Source organism: Amblyraja radiata, chromosome 2 (assembly GCF_010909765.2).
Source record: "Amblyraja radiata isolate CabotCenter1 chromosome 2, sAmbRad1.1.pri, whole genome shotgun sequence".
NCBI classification, from domain to species: domain Eukaryota; kingdom Metazoa; phylum Chordata; class Chondrichthyes; order Rajiformes; family Rajidae; genus Amblyraja; species Amblyraja radiata.
In genome coordinates this window covers 125,012,578-125,028,256 of record NC_045957.1, presented here as the reverse complement: position 1 = coordinate 125,028,256, position 15,679 = coordinate 125,012,578, and the positions used below count along the sequence as shown (strand labels likewise).

At 45.9% G+C, this 15,679-nt stretch overlaps 1 protein-coding gene across 2 annotated transcripts in view; it reads right to left on the bottom strand.

Moving 5' to 3' along the window:
• Positions 1-15,679, bottom strand: part of kif15 (kinesin family member 15) — a 92,463-nt gene that overhangs the window by 12,488 nt on the left and 64,296 nt on the right. For both annotated transcript variants that reach the window (XM_033015096.1, XM_033015106.1), the window contains 8 exons: positions 13,865-13,943; positions 7,165-7,251; positions 6,140-6,244; positions 5,835-5,957; positions 4,359-4,505; positions 3,685-3,783; positions 2,614-2,769; positions 557-654 (listed from right to left, as the gene is read on the bottom strand). In XM_033015096.1, coding sequence (XP_032870987.1) covers positions 557-654; positions 2,614-2,769; positions 3,685-3,783; positions 4,359-4,505; positions 5,835-5,957; positions 6,140-6,244; positions 7,165-7,251; positions 13,865-13,943 — 894 coding nt within the window. The remainder of the gene's footprint in view (positions 1-556; positions 655-2,613; positions 2,770-3,684; positions 3,784-4,358; positions 4,506-5,834; positions 5,958-6,139; positions 6,245-7,164; positions 7,252-13,864; positions 13,944-15,679) is intronic.

The window sequence follows — 15,679 nt, the reverse complement described above, 5'->3', positions numbered from 1 at the left end:
ATTTATACCAAGCCGATTAACTGGCAAACCTGTACATCTTTGGAATGTGGGAGGAAACCGAAAATCTCAGAGAAAACTCATGCAGTCACAAGGAGAACGTATAAACTCCGTACAGACAGCACCCGTAGTCAGGATCGAACCTAGGTCTCTAGCGCTGTGAAGCAGCAACACTCCCGCTGAGCCACCGTGCCACCCACTTGTGAAGAAAGCAATTCTTTAAATGAGGGTTGTACCTGGAAACCCATTAAGCTGAAGAAAAGCTGATCCATCAGAACCTTGTACCTGTTTAAGAAAGAACTGCAGATGCTGGTAAATCGAAGGTAGACACAAAATGCTGGAGTAACTCAGCGGATGAGGCAGCATCTATGCAGAGAAGGAATTGGTGAAAGAAGGGTCTCGAAAGAATTGGTGAAAGAAGGGGAGAAGGCAGGAACGGGGTACTGATTGGGGATGATCAGCCATGATCACATTGAATGGCGGTGATGGCTCGAAGGGCCGAACGGCCCACTCCTGCACCTATTGTCTATTGACCCGAAAATTCGGCAGAACCTTTTACCTGTTCTCTGCTCGTTCCAGGCATCGCTCCAACTCCCGACACCGTCTCTCCAAAGCCTCCATCTCCAAAAGCTGACTCTTTGATTCATGCAACTGGTTCTGTGACGTCCACCGTGGAGAGATAAAAAAACATTAATATTCAAGCAATGCACGTTTCTCAATGATATTTTTAAAGAGCTTAAAAACCTCACACTTCAGAAGGGCTTGCATGGGAAAGCAAAGCTGATTTTCCAGGCTGCCACAACACAAAATACATCATCTTCCGCAGACTTATCACTCTGCACGGAAGATTCATGATATTGGGTTATTTAATTTTGAGACAAAACATACCGTTTTGTACATGTTCATTTTGCCATATTTTGAATAACAGTACGGAAATTTAGTGAATAAAATTCTAATTTACGCCTTTGATTCATCTGGCACTCCAATGGTAGTGTGGGAAGGAACTGCAGATGCTGGTTTACACAAAAGAAAGACACAACATGCTGGAGTAACTCAGTGAGACAGGCAGCATCTCTGGAAAAAGGGAAGAGGTGATGTTTCTGGTCAACTCAGTCCAAACAAGGGTCACTACCTGAAACATCACCTATTCCTTGTCTCCAAATGCTGCCTGACCCACTGAGTTACTCCAGCTTTCTGTGTCTATCTCCAGTCAGAGTCTGCTGGCCAAACAATCTTCAATATGATTACTTTCTTCACAGATTTTGCTGAATAACCTCGGTTGTGCAATCATATTGGCTTGTACACGCTTGTACACTCGGCTTGTACACGCTAGAATTTAGAAGATTGAGGGGGGGATCTTATAGAAACGTACAAAATTCTTAAGGGGTTGGACAGGCTAGATGCAGGAAGATTATTCCCGATGTTAGGGAAGTCCAGAACTAGGGGTCACAGTTTAAGGATAAGAGGGAAGTCTTTTAGGACCGAGATGAGAAAATCATTTTTTACACAGAGTGGTGAATCTGTGGAATTCTCTGCCACAGAAGGTAGTTGAGGCCAGTTCATTGGCTATATTTAAGAGGGAGTTAGATGTGGCCCTTGTGGCTAAAGGGATCAGGGGGTATGGAGAGAAGGCAGGGATGGGATATCAGCCATGATCATATTGAATGGCGGTGCAGGCTCGAAGGGCCGAATGACCTATTCCTGCACCTATTTTCTATGTTTCTATATCAACAACTTTCTACTAGCTTCCATTTGTTATATTGCTGCCTGTAAACTCTAAATATTCCAAAAGATTTGTCAAATGCCATTATCCTTTGATAAATTAACTAATTAATCTATTGATTCATTTATGGGTAATCTTATAAAGGTGTACAAAATCATGAGAGGATTTCATTGGGTAAACGCATAGAGTCTCTCGCCCAGAGTAAGGGAAGTCTAGAACCTGAAGACAAAGGTTTAAGGTGAGGGGCAAAGATTTAATAGGAACCAGAGGGGTAACACAAAGGATGGTGGGTGTATGGAACGAGTTGCCGGAGGAGGTAGTTGAGATAGGTAGTATTGCAACAGTTAGACAGGTACTTGGATAGGTCAGGTTTAGAGGGATATGGACCAAACGCGGGCAGGTGGGACTAGTGTAGATGGGACATGTTGGTCGGTGTGGGCATGATGGGCTGAAGGGCCTGTTTCCACACGCTGTGTATAACCTGAAGGGGAACTTTTCCACAAAGGGACTGGGGGGTATATGGAACAAACTGCAAATGGAGGTCATTGACACAGGCACCAAAACAACTTTTAAAATACATTTGGACAGAGACATGGATCGGACAGGTTTAGATGGATATGGGCCAAATACGGGCAGGTGGAACCAGTGTTGATGGGGCATGTTGGCAAGTTGGGCTGAAGGGCCTGTTTCCATGCTGTATCACTCCATGACTAGTGTGGATGAGGCATGTTGGTCGGTGTGGGCAAGATGGGCCAAAGGGCCTGTTCCATGCAGTATGACGATGACAAATAAAAACCACTGGCAGGTTTAGAATTGAAATAGTGTAGAACCTAGGTGTTGTGTTGCTGGACAGTCATTGAACATGAAAAGCCATCGAGACTCCTGTGCACCACCTGTAGTTGTAGAACCTGTTTGTTCCTGGTGGTCCGCTCCCGCTCCATCTCCTCCAACACCTCGACGCTGGCGTGGAACGCCGTCCCCTCTCCCGGCCTCTGCCGCAGCTCGGGGGTCCAGAGCGGATAGACGGGAGACTTGAGTGAACGCGGGGTCTGCAGGGAAGCAAGCGAAACAATCATTAATGTGGTTCCAATAAAGCTCATGGGCACAGGTAACTGGTGTTATGGTTTATGAATCTACTTGAAGGGTGGCAGGAATGGTTGGCATTTAGACAGGTGAAACTGCAGCAGTGATGAGACCACTAACTACCGATACAAGCAAGGAGAACGTAGAAAATACCAAATATCAACACCCCCACAATCCCACAAAAGGGTTTAGATGCACTAACACTCGTGTACAAACAGCAGACCGGATAGAAGTGTATACATTATGAGAGGCACAGAGAGGGTGCAGTCAGAACCTTTTCCCAGGGGGGAAATATCAAATACCAGTTGCTCATGATGCAGCTTTATTGGACTTTAGACGGGCCACGTCTGGAGTATTGCATGTAGTTCTGGTCGCCTCATTACATGAGGGGCATGGAGGCTTTGGAGAGGGGAGGTTTATGAATGTCTGGATGACGATACCAAACCATAAAACTTGATTCATCCCCGGAGGGAAATTGTTCTGCCGACAGTCACAACACACAAGGTACACAGAAACTTGAAATTAAAAATGAAAACAGTAAGGAAAAGACAAGCGACTATTGTCTGGCCTCCGTGTACACAGCCCTTCACCGGAACAAATTAGCCAACACACAAACACACTTATCCCCAGGGCAGAGGATTCTAAACTAGAGTGCCCCCTCCCCCACACTGGTTCACCCTTTGTTCTCCCATCGTCCCTCACGGCCCCCTCCCCCCCCCATGGCGTGTCCCCAGTAAAGAGCGATCAAAGATGACGCTGGAGTTTCACAGAATGCTGGAGTAACTCAGTGAGTCAGGCAGCATCTGTGGAGAACATGGATAGGTGACGTTTCACAGAGTGCTGGAGTAACTCAGCGGATCAGGCAGCATCTGTGGACTTACCCGCGTGTTGGTAGGGGTTTGTCTCAAGGATTCACCCTGCTGACCATTCCCTTCAGATTCACATTTCAAAGCTCGAATTTCACCATCTTTTGTCTGAAGCTGTAAATACCACAATCATATTGGTAAAGGCAAATAACTTAAAAACAGTATAATTAAATTTTACGTAATAACAAATACAAGAAACTTAATCTGCAACTGCAGATATGATAGTGGCGTTTCAAAGGCATTGTGATTTATAATTGATAGCAAAGCCATTTAACCTGCAAACCTGTACATGTGTGGAATGTGGGAGGAAACCGGAGCACCCGGAGAAAACCCACGCAGGTCACGGGGAGAACATACAAACTATGTAGAGACCACACTCGATAGAGTCCGCCCGATAGCTCGGGGTCAGTGGGACGGGGAACCCGCCTAAAGGCTTGGCAGATGGAGTAACCGGGAGGGAGCTGGAGAAGATGGATGCGAAGAGCAATGGTGGAGGCTGAACTGGGGTCATGCCTCCAGCGTCCTCAAGGTCGGCTGCAATAATGGCGGTGCCAGCATGTAATAATCTGACTGTGTGGTTAGTTGCATGTGACAAATAAAGCTGTATTGACTGCTGCTGGACGAGCAAGAACTAATTAGCCAGGGTCCCGCCGCGTTTAACCAGAGCAGCAGCTTTGACGTTTCGTTACCTGGCTGTGGAGATGCTCCATGGTTTTCACGTTGTTCTCGGCTTCCTCCTGCATCAGCTGTAATTTAGCGGCCATTTCTCTCGAATGTTCTGTTTGCTGCTCCAGATGCTGGGAGGTGTTGGTGAGGTCTTCGTACAACATCTCCAACTGAACGTCAGAGACAAGGCGTGAGGACACCGCACACGGAACGATTCAAACATTACCGCCCTGTGCGGGGCAGCACCGACACCTCCGGCAAGGCCAGAGAACGAATCAAACGTTACCGCCCTGCGGCATCGACGCTGCCGGCACGGCCAGAAACAGAGGGCGCAGGGAAAACATTTCAAAGGTAATTGAGGGGCAACTTTAACAGAGTGGTGGGACATTGATCAAGCTGCAGGGAATGACTGGGTTAACGTATGATGAGCGTCTGTCGGCACTGGGCCTGTACTCGCTGGAGTTTGGGAGGATGAGGGGATACCTCATTGAAACGTACAAAATAGTGAAAGGCCTGGATAGAGTTAATGTGGAGAGGATGTTTCCACTATAACCATATAACAATTACAGCACAGAAACAGGCCATCTCTACCCTTCTAGTCCGTGCCGAACACGTATTCTCCCCTTGTCCCATATACCTGCTCTCAGACCATAATCCTCCATTCCTTTCCCGTCCATATAACTATCCAATTTATTTTTAAATGACAAAAACGAACCTGCCTCCACCACCTTCACTGGAAGCTCATTCCACACAGCTACCACTCTCTGAGTAAAGAAGTTCCCCCTCATGTTACCCCTAAACTTCAGTCCCTTAATTCTCAAGTCATGTCCCCTTGTTTGAATCTTCCCTACTCTCAGTGGGAAAAGCTTATCCACGTCAACTCTGTCTATCCCTCTCATCATTTTAAAGACCTCTATCAAGTCCCCCCTTAACCTTCTGCGCTCCAAAGAATAAAGCCCTAACTTGTTCAACCTTTCTCTGTAACTTAGTTGCTGAAACCCAGGCAACATTCTCGTAAATCTCCTCTGTACTCTCTCTATTTTGTTGACATCCTTCCTAGTGGGAGAGTCTAGGACTAGAGGCCACAATTAAAGGATGTTCCTTCCTGAAGAATTTCTTTAGTCAGAGGGTGATGAATCTGTGGAATTCTTTGCCACAGAAGACTGTGGAGGCCAGTCAATGGATATTTTTAAGGCAGAGATAGATAGATTCTTGATTAGTGCGGGTGTCGGGGGTAATGGGGAGAAGGTAGGAGAATGGGGTTAGGAGGGAGAGATAGATCAGCCATGATTGAATGGCAGAGTAGACTTGATGGGCCGAATGGCCTAATTCTGCTCCAACAATTTGTGAACATTTGAACGACATTCAGACAGGAACTATTTAGTGATACAAGGGCCAAATATGGACGAGCTTAAGTCGACAGTTTGGGCATGAACAGGTTAGACCGAGCCGCATCTTTAGGCACGGAATAACTATACGATTGTGATATTTGGCCTCACCTGAACATTACAAGATTGTTTCATTCTATCCACGGCCGCTCTCATCTCCATGACCTCTTGCTCCTTGCTTTCAAGCATGGCTTTATTGTCCTCCTTCACAGCCACTGCAGCACTGTACTGCAACTGAAGAGGCAGGAGAGACTGTCAGTACTTTTGGAACTGCCCCGAGTCACATCAAGCCTGAGCTTAGGCTCACCTCAAGTGGGCAATGGTACGCCAGACAAGCCATTAAACTCCAGATTGACGTTGTTACAACAGATAAGGCAATAGACACGCTGAGCTATTGTCTGTAACATTTAACTCACTTTGATAGCCTCCAGTTCTTGAGTCAAAGCAGAAACATTCTCAGATTTTTGACTGCAAGTGTTTCTCATTTCTTGTATTTGACTCTTCAGTTCCCTCACCACATCCTAAAAGAAACAGGTTGATTCTGGTTAAGATGCAGCTAAATCTTCAATTTGGAATAAGACAATATGTCAAATATTCACAATGCGGGAGAGTTGGAGGAGCCAGGGATGACATTTCTCACCCACTGAAGGTTAACGTGCGGGTCCCAGCAAGCAACGAGGGACACACACACACCCCACACACAGACACACAGTCCGCTGGTCTCTGTTGAATGCGGTGGACTTTATTGAGAGAGGGTTTGTAAGAGCAGAGAAATCTCACCCAAATTATACAGAGCTCCGTCAGAGTCTCTCTGGAGCAAAAAACAGGGGCTTAAACCAGTTCTAAAACTCTGCCCAAAAACACAAAGTGCCGGAGGAACTCAGATGTGGTTTTGGGTGGGGACACCTCTTCAGACGTGAAGCTCCTGCGACTCTACTCGAGGTTAATTGGCTTGATAAATGTAAAAATTGTCCAGTATAAAATTGTCCACCTTCCAGTATTGTCCCTGGTGGATATAGTGCTGAGTGATGCTCGACCTAGAGCCTTCCAGCGTGCTACCTCCAGATCCAGATCCTGGAGAATTTCACTTGCACTTTATGTGCAAGTGACGAATAAAACTGATTGTATTGTATTGTATTGTATTGTATTGTATTGTATTGTATTAAGCCCCAGATACTCTCCCATGTTCATGTTGTCCTGCAATAATCAACAACTGCAGGTAACGTCTCCAGTGCCTTTAAGGCAGTCTGCAGGAGGTTGCCCCCCCCGGGACACAAGAGCGGGTCGTGGGCGACGGGGTAGATCGGGAACGCAATAAAATGGCACCAAACATGCCGGCGCTGGCATTATATGCAATATGATTTTCACTGTGAAATGTTTAATTGCATATGTGACAATAAATATCCACTGAACAACTGGTTTTAAGTTCCAACTCTCACACCTGATCAGCGTTGTGCTTCTTCTCCACATCACACAGAGACAGTTTTGCATCAGCCAGGCTCTGCTCCATCCGCTTCAGCTCCAGTGCCTTAAAGAGCAGAATGTCAACGTTATTCATCAATAATAATCAGCAAGAACCCACGCCAGGTTAATACTTTGTACTCCCAGGATCTCAGCTTTTGTGCAATTGTGTTCAATAAATTCAAGATTCTAATTGTCATATTGTCAATTTATCTTATTTAGGGGCGGAATGGTGGCGCAACGGGTAGAGTTGCTGCCTCACAGCGCCAGAGACCCGGGTTCCATCCAGACTACGGGTGCTGTCTGTACGGAGTTTGTACGTTCTCACCATGACCTGCCTGGGTTTCCTCCGGATGCTCCGCTTTCCTCCCACACTTCAAAGACGGACAGGTTTGTAGGTTAACCATATAACAATTACAGCACGGAAACAGGCCATCTCGGCCCTACAAGTCCGTGCCGAACAATTATTTTCCCTTAGTCCCACCTGCCTACACTCATACCATAACCCTCCATTCCCTTCTCATCCATATGCCTAGCCAATTTATTTTTAAATGATACCAACGAACCTGCCTCCACCACTTCCACTGGAAGCTCATTCCACACCGCTACCACTCTCTGAGTAAAGAAGTTCCCCCTCATGTTACCCCTAAACTTCTGTCCCTTAATTCTGAAGTCATGTCCTCTTGTTTGAATCTTCCCTATTCTCAAAGGAAAAAGCTTGTCCACATCAACTCTGTCTATCCCTCTCATCATTTTAAAGACCTCTATCAAGTCCCCCCTTAACCTTCTGCGCTCCAGAGAATAAAGACCTAACTTATTCAACCTTTCTCTGTAACTTAGTTGTTGAAACCCAGGCAACATTCTAGTAAATCTCCTCTGTACTCTCTCTATTTTGTTGACATCCTTCCTATAATTGGGCGACCAAAATTGTACACCATACTCCAGATTTGGTCTCACCAATGCCTTGTACAATTTTAACATTACATCCCAGCTTCTATACTCAATGCTCTGATTTATAAAGGCTAGCATACCAAAAGCTTTCTTTACCACCCTGTCTATATGAGATTCCACCTTCAAGGAACTATGCACGGTTATTCCCAGATCCCTCTGTTCAACTGCATTCTTCAATTCCCTACCATTTACCATGTACGTCCTATTTTGATTTGTCCTGCCAAGGTGTAGCACCTCACATTTATCAGCATTAAACTCCATCTGCCATCTTTCAGCCCATTCTTCCAAATGGCCTAAATCACTCTGTAGACTTTGGAAATCCTCTTCATTAACCACAACACCCCCTATCTTGTTATAACCATATAACCATATAACAATTACAGCACGGAAACAGGCCATCTCGGCCCTACAAGTCCGTGCCGAACAACTTTTTTTCCTTAGACCCACCTGCCTGCACTCATACCATAACCCTCCATTCCCTTATCATCTGCATACTTACTAATCCAATTTACCACACCTTCATCCAGATCATTGATGTACATGACAAACAACAAAGGACCCAACACAGATCCCTGAGGCACCCCACTAGTCACCTGCCTCCAACCCGACAAACAGCCATCCACCATTACCCTCTGGCGTCTCCCATTCAGCCACTGTTGAATCCATCTTGCTACTCCTGCATTTATACCCAACAGTTGAACCTTCTTAACCAACCTTCCATGAGGAACCTTGTCAAAGGCCTTACTAAAGTCCATATAGACAACATCCACTGCTTTACCCTCGTCAATTTCCCTAGTAACCTGTTCAAAAAATTCAAGAAGATTAGTCAAACATGACCTTCCAGGCACAAATCCATGTTGACTGTTCCTAATCAGACCCTGTTTATCCAGATGCTTATATATATTATCTCTAAGTATCTTTTCCATTAATTTGCCCACCACTGAAGTCAAACTAACAGGTCTATAATTGCTAGATTTACTCTTAGAACCCTTTTTAAACAATGGAACAACATGCGCAGTACGCCAATCCTCGGGGACTATTCCCGTTTCTAATGACATTTGAAATATTTCTGTCATAGACCCGGCTATTTCTACACTAACTTCTCTCAATGTCCTAGGGAATATCCTGTCTGGACCTGGAGACTTATCCACTTTTATATTTTTCAAAAGTGTCAGTACTTCTTTTACTTTGAAACTCATAGTATCCATAGCTACTCTACTAGTTTCCCTTACCTCACATAATTCAATATCCTTCTCCTTGGTGAATACCGAAGAAAAGAAATTGTTCAATATCTTCCCCATTTCTTTTGGCTCTGCAGATAGCTGTCCACTCTGTCTCTACAATGGACCAATTTTATCCCTCGTTATCCTTTTGCTATTAATATAGCGGTAGAAACCCTTTGGATTTACTTTTACCTTACTTGCCAAAGCAACCTCATATCTTCTTTTAGCTTTTCTAATTTCTTTCTTAAGATTCTTTTTGCATTCCTTATACTCCTCAAGCACCTCATTTACTCCATGCTGCCTATAATTATTGTAGATCTCCCTCTTTTTCCGAACAAGATGTCCAATTTCCCTTGAAAACCATGGCTCTTTCCAATTTTTACTGTTTCCTTTCAACCGAACAGGAACATAAAAATTCTGTACTCTTAAAATTTCCCCTTTAAATGTCCACCATTTCTCTTCTACATCTTTCCCATAAAACAAAATGTCCCAATTTATTCCTTTTAAATCATTTCGCATCTCATCAAAGTTAGCCTTTCTCCAATCAAAAATCTCAACCCTAGGTCCAGTTCTGACCCTCTCCATAATTATATTGAAACTAATGGTATTGTGATCACTGGACCCGAAGTGCTCCCCAACGCATACCTCCGCCACCTGTCCCGTCTCATTTCCTAACAGGAGGTCCAGCACTGCCCCTCCTCTAGGAAGTACCTCTATGTATTGCTGCAAAAAACTATCCTGCACAGATTTTACAAACTCCAAACCATCCAGCCCATTTACAGAATGTGTTTCCCAGTCTATGTGTGGAAATTTGAAATCTCCCACAATCACTACCTTGTGCTTACTACTAATATCTGCTATCTCCTTACATATTTGCTCTTCCAATTTTCGATCCCCATTTGGCGGTCTATAATACACCCCTATAAGTGTTGCTACACCTTTCCCACTTCTCAGTTCCACCCAAATAGCCTCCCTAGATGAGCCCTCCAATCTATCCTGCCAAAGCACTGCTGTAATATCTTCCCTGACTAGCAATGCAACACCTCCACCTCTTGCCCCTCCAATTCTATCACACCTGAAGCAACGAAATCCTGGAATATTTAGTTTCCAATCACAGCCCTCCTGCAACCATGTTTCACTGATCGCCACAACATCATACTTCCAGGTGTCAATCCAGACTCTAAGCTCATCCACCTTTCTTACAATGTTCCTAGCATTAAAATATGCACATTTAAGAAACCCCCCGCCTCTTATTCTCTGTTTATTTCCTTTTTCTTCTTTCTCCTCTTGTGTCCGAGTGCTTCCCTTTTCTGCTTCCTGCCTCCCATTCTGTCTACTAGCTTTCTCTATTTGAGTCCCTCGCCCCAACCATTCTAGTTTAAAGTCTCCCCAGTAGCCTTTGCAAATTTCCCCACCAGGATATTGGTCCCCCTCGGGTTCAAGTGCAACCCATCCTTTCTGTACAGGTCCCACCTTCCCCAAAAGAAGTCCCAATGATCCAGAAACTTGAATCCCTGCCCTCTGCACCAGTCTTTCAGCCACGCATTTATCCTCCACCTCGCTCCATTCCTACTCTCACTGTCGCGTGGCACAGGCAGTAATCCTGAGATTGTTACCTTTTTGGTCCTTTTCCTTAACTCTCCTCCCAACTCCCTAAATCCTCCCTTCAGGACTTCTTCCCTTTTTTTACCTATGTCATTGGTACCTATATGTACCACAACCTCAGGCTCCTCTCCCTCTGATTTCAGGATATCTTGGACGCGTTGAGACACGTCCGAGACCTTGGCACCAGGGAGGCAGACCACCATCCTGGTCTCCCGACTGCGTCCACAGAATCGCCTATCCGACCCCCTAACAATAGAGTCCCCAATTACTATTGCCCTCTTCTTTTTTTCCCTACCTTTCGGAGCAACAGGGCCGGTCTCTGTGCTGGAGGCCCGTCCGCTGTCGCTACCCCCGGGCAGGCTGTCACCCCCATCCGTACTCAAACAGGAGTACTTATTTGCAAGGTGTACCGACATTGGAGTACTCACTCGTCCCTGCCTCTGCCCCTTCTTTAGCGTGACCCACATGTCTCTCTCCCGTGGTTTTGGAGTGACCACCTCCCTATGACCTCCTCACTCTCCCTGACCAGACAGAGGTCATTGAGCTGCTGCTCCAGGATCCTAATACGGTCCCTTAGGAGCCCCATCTCGCTGCACCTGGTGCAGATGTGGACGTCTGGAGGGCCATCCGACACCATGACCTCGCACATCTGACATCCAGAACAGTACACTGCTCTGGCTGTCATTCTCCCGCCTTACCCTGGATCCGATACCAGTATAATACAATAGAAACTGCTGGGAGAAATCAACAGGTATCTGACTCACAACAGCTGCTCCCTCTTGACCTTTAAACTGTACCTTTATTATATAAACAAAAAGCACTGTACCTTTAGCCCACTGTACCCTTAGCTCACTGTACCTTTACTAAAGCACTGTACTTTTAACCCACTGTACCCTTGGCTCACTGTACCTTTACTAAAGCACTGTACCTTTAGCCCACTGTTCCCGGGCTTCACCAGCTTGAACGACTACCGACCTGTTGCTCTCACTTCAACTGTGATGAAGTGCTTTGAGAGGCTGGTCCTGGCCCACATTAAATCCTCACTCCCACCCACCCTGGATCAGCATCAGTTTGCATATAGAGCTAATAGGTCAACAGAGGATGCCATCAACATAGCTCTACACTCTGCACTGTCACAGCTGGAGCGCCCTGGCTCATATGTGAGAATGTTGTTTGTAGATTTTAGTTCTGCATTCAATATCATCATCCCCAGCAGAATGGTGGACAAATTGTCTGACCTGGGTGTTAATGCCAACACATGCAGATGGATCAAGGACTTCTTAACAGATCATCCACACACTGTCAGGATGGGGTCCAATCACTCCCCAGTCCTGACGCTCAGCACAGGAGCGCCACAAGGTTGTCCTACCTTATACACAATATACACCCATGACTGCACACCAATACACAGCACAAACCGGATCATCAAGTTTGCAGATGACACGACTGTGGTGGGGCTGATAAATAACAACGACGAGTCTGCCTACAGAGATGAAGTCCAAAAACTGACTGTCTGGTGCACTAAAAACAACCTGGTACTCAACCCAACCAAAACAAAAGAACTGGTTATTGACTTCAGGAGGAGGAGAGAGGAACCTGCTCCTCTCTACATCAAAGGAGACATGGTGGAGAGAGTCACTGACTTTAAGTTCCTGGGAATATACATCTCCCAGGCCCTCAAATGGCAAATGAACACCGTCACTCTCGTGAAGAAGTCACAGCAGCGGCTGTATTTCCTGAGGTCTCTGCGGAGAGCAAACGTCTCACAGCCGCTGCTGCTGTCCTTCTACCAGTGCGCCGTGGAAAGTATCCTCTCCTATGGCATCCTGGTGTGGTTTGCTAGCTGCACTGTGGCTGAGAGGAGGGCGCTGCAGAGAGTTATTAAAACTGCACAGAGCATCACAAACGCTCAACTGCCCTCCCTGGATGACATATACAGGGCCCGATGCTTGCGCCGGGCCACAAACATCAAGCAGGACACATCCCACCCTGCCAATCACCTTTTCACTCTGCTACCCTCTGGGAGGCGATACAGGTCTATGAAGGCTCGCACCGGTAGACTAAAAAATAGTTTCTACCCATGTGCGATAAAATAACTTAACTCTAACAAAGAGAACACTGGGGAAGCACAATATAATTCGGGGTGCAAGATAATGCGCAATATTCTTTTAAAATATGTTTAATACCTATTTACTATTTTCTTTACTGATCTTTACTGATATGCGAGTCAATGGCTGCTGTGTTTTGTTCTTTTTTAATTTTTATCCTGTGTCTTCTATGTACACACCGAAGGAGATGCAATGGAATTTTGTTGTACAGTTGTTGTGCAATGACAATAAACGTATTTCATTTCATTTCAAAATGGCAAATTGTCCCCAGTGTGTGTAGGATAGTGTTAGTGTGCGGGGATCGCTGGTCGGCACGGACTCGGTGGGCCGAAGGGCCTGTTTCCGCACTGTACCTCTAAACTAAACTTATCCAGCGCAGAATAAATCCTGTAAATGTACAAAGTTCCAGCTTACATCCCAGTCGATGAATTGATCTCATTCGTATTGCAGAAGCTGTTTGAGAAACGGACAAGGTACCAATGTGAAGTAAAGCAACCCAGGGTGAAGTGGGATTTACGCATTTAACGGTGGAACAGGAACAAAACAACAGAAGCCAAGAGCAGGGGACAAGTAAACAGTTAAACAGGCATAATGTGTAGGAAGAAACTGCATATGCTGGTTCAAATCGACGATAAGACACAAAATAATGGAGTAACTCAGCGGGACTGGCAGCATCTCCGGAGAGAAGGAATGGGTGATGTTTCAGGTCGAGACCCTTCTGCCTGTCCCGCTGAGTTACTCCAGCATTTTACGTCTATCTTCGAGTTAAACAGCCACGCTTAGACTCACGTACCTGCTTCTCGGACTTCAACAACAACTCCGAGGTTTCTCTCTTTAGAAGTTCTTTCTCATTCAAAGCCTTCAGAAGCTCCCTGTATCAAGGAACATTCATGGCTCAGTATTAAAAACCACAGCTCAGGCGGTTTTAAATAATTTAAAAGTAATTAATTCCCTTTATTATAATACATTATAGCCTGGTTAAAGTTATTCAAATACCATTTGACGTATAATACCAACAAAAGTGCCATTTGCTGGCAGCCTCGCCAACGGCCTGTCTCGTCCTTTTTCATCTTTTGTTGTTTAGAGTCTGTTGTTAAATGTATGTTTTAGTGTGTGGCGGCACTGGGTGATGGGCCACGCACTGTACATAACCTTCGGCTCTTTGGTGGGGGGGGGGGGGGTCCACGTGTCCCGGTGACGAGAGATAGGGGTCACAGTTTGGTCACGGGTGCCCGTGGAGAGTATTTAAGGGTTAATCGTGCCTGCACAGGGTTGGTGAGTGAGGAGAATTGGTGTAGTAATAAAGAACCAGTATTTCGGACAAACTTCGTGCCTGCCTCGTTCTTTAACGGACAACTCCGCGTCCGCTACAAGTGTATCTTTAGTTTTGTATTGTAGGGGGGTGGGGTTGGGGGAAACTTTTTATCTCTCACCTTGACGGAGATGTGAAGTTTCCCCCGTATTGTATCTCCGTCCGCACTGTGGCCTGACATCGTGGAGCTGGCGATCCCTTTGCTGGGAATCGACTTTGGGAGCCCCAACCGCAGGAGCCTGCGGACTTAACATCGTGGAGCTGGCGGTCCCTGTCGGGGATCGACTTTGGGAGCTCCAACCGCAGGAGCCTCGATCGCCCCGACTGAGGATGGTTCGACTGCCCCGGCCGCGGTAGAATGAGGAAAGAAGATAAGACTTTATTGTCTTCCAGTGGGGAATGTGGGGTAGCCGCTGTGGTGGATGTTTATTTTAACTTTTATGTAGTTGTGATTCTTGTTGCTTTTTTAGTATGGCTGTATGGCAAATCAAATTCCTTGTATGTTTTTACATACTTGGCTCATAAAATAATTACAATACAATAATAATACATTGTAAACAGACCACTGCATATTACAGTCAGCGAACTGTGCCTTTATGTAGATTTTAATGCAATAAAGTATTAAATCCTCCTTCTCTCCCACTAAGCGGTAACCCAACAGACGACATGGCTGAGAGGGAAGGCAGGGACGGGCGGCTGACAGCATGAATGGAAGGGCAGAGTGGCCAATTGCACACTGAATAATTACTGGGCTTCATGGAGAGCCACAATCACAGGTTAATTAGCAGGAATACTGCCCGCGGTTTCGTGAATCTAACGAGCAAACAGACGGGCTGCTCAGACAAGGCATACTGAGGCTATCATAAAACAGCACAACACAGGAACAGGCCCTTCGGCCCACAATGTCTGTGCTGAACATGATGCCAAGTTAAACTAATTGCCTCTGCACGTGATCCGTATCCCTCCATTCCCTGCGCTTCTCCAAAAGCCTCTTAAACACTACTATCATATCTGCCTCCACCACCCGTTCCACGCCACCACCACTGTTTAAAACAACTTGCCCCGCACATCTCCTTTAAACTTTCCCCTCCTCACCTTATTGTTGTGCCCTCTATAGACAATAGACAATAGGCGCAGGAGTAGGTCATTCTGCCCTTCGAGCCAGCATCGCCATTCAATGTGATCATGGCTGATCATCTACTGTTGGAAATGTCCACCCTGGGGGAAGAGGTTCTGACTGTCTACCCTCTCTGTACCTCTTATTACATATTTCTATCAGGTCTCCCCTCAGCGTCT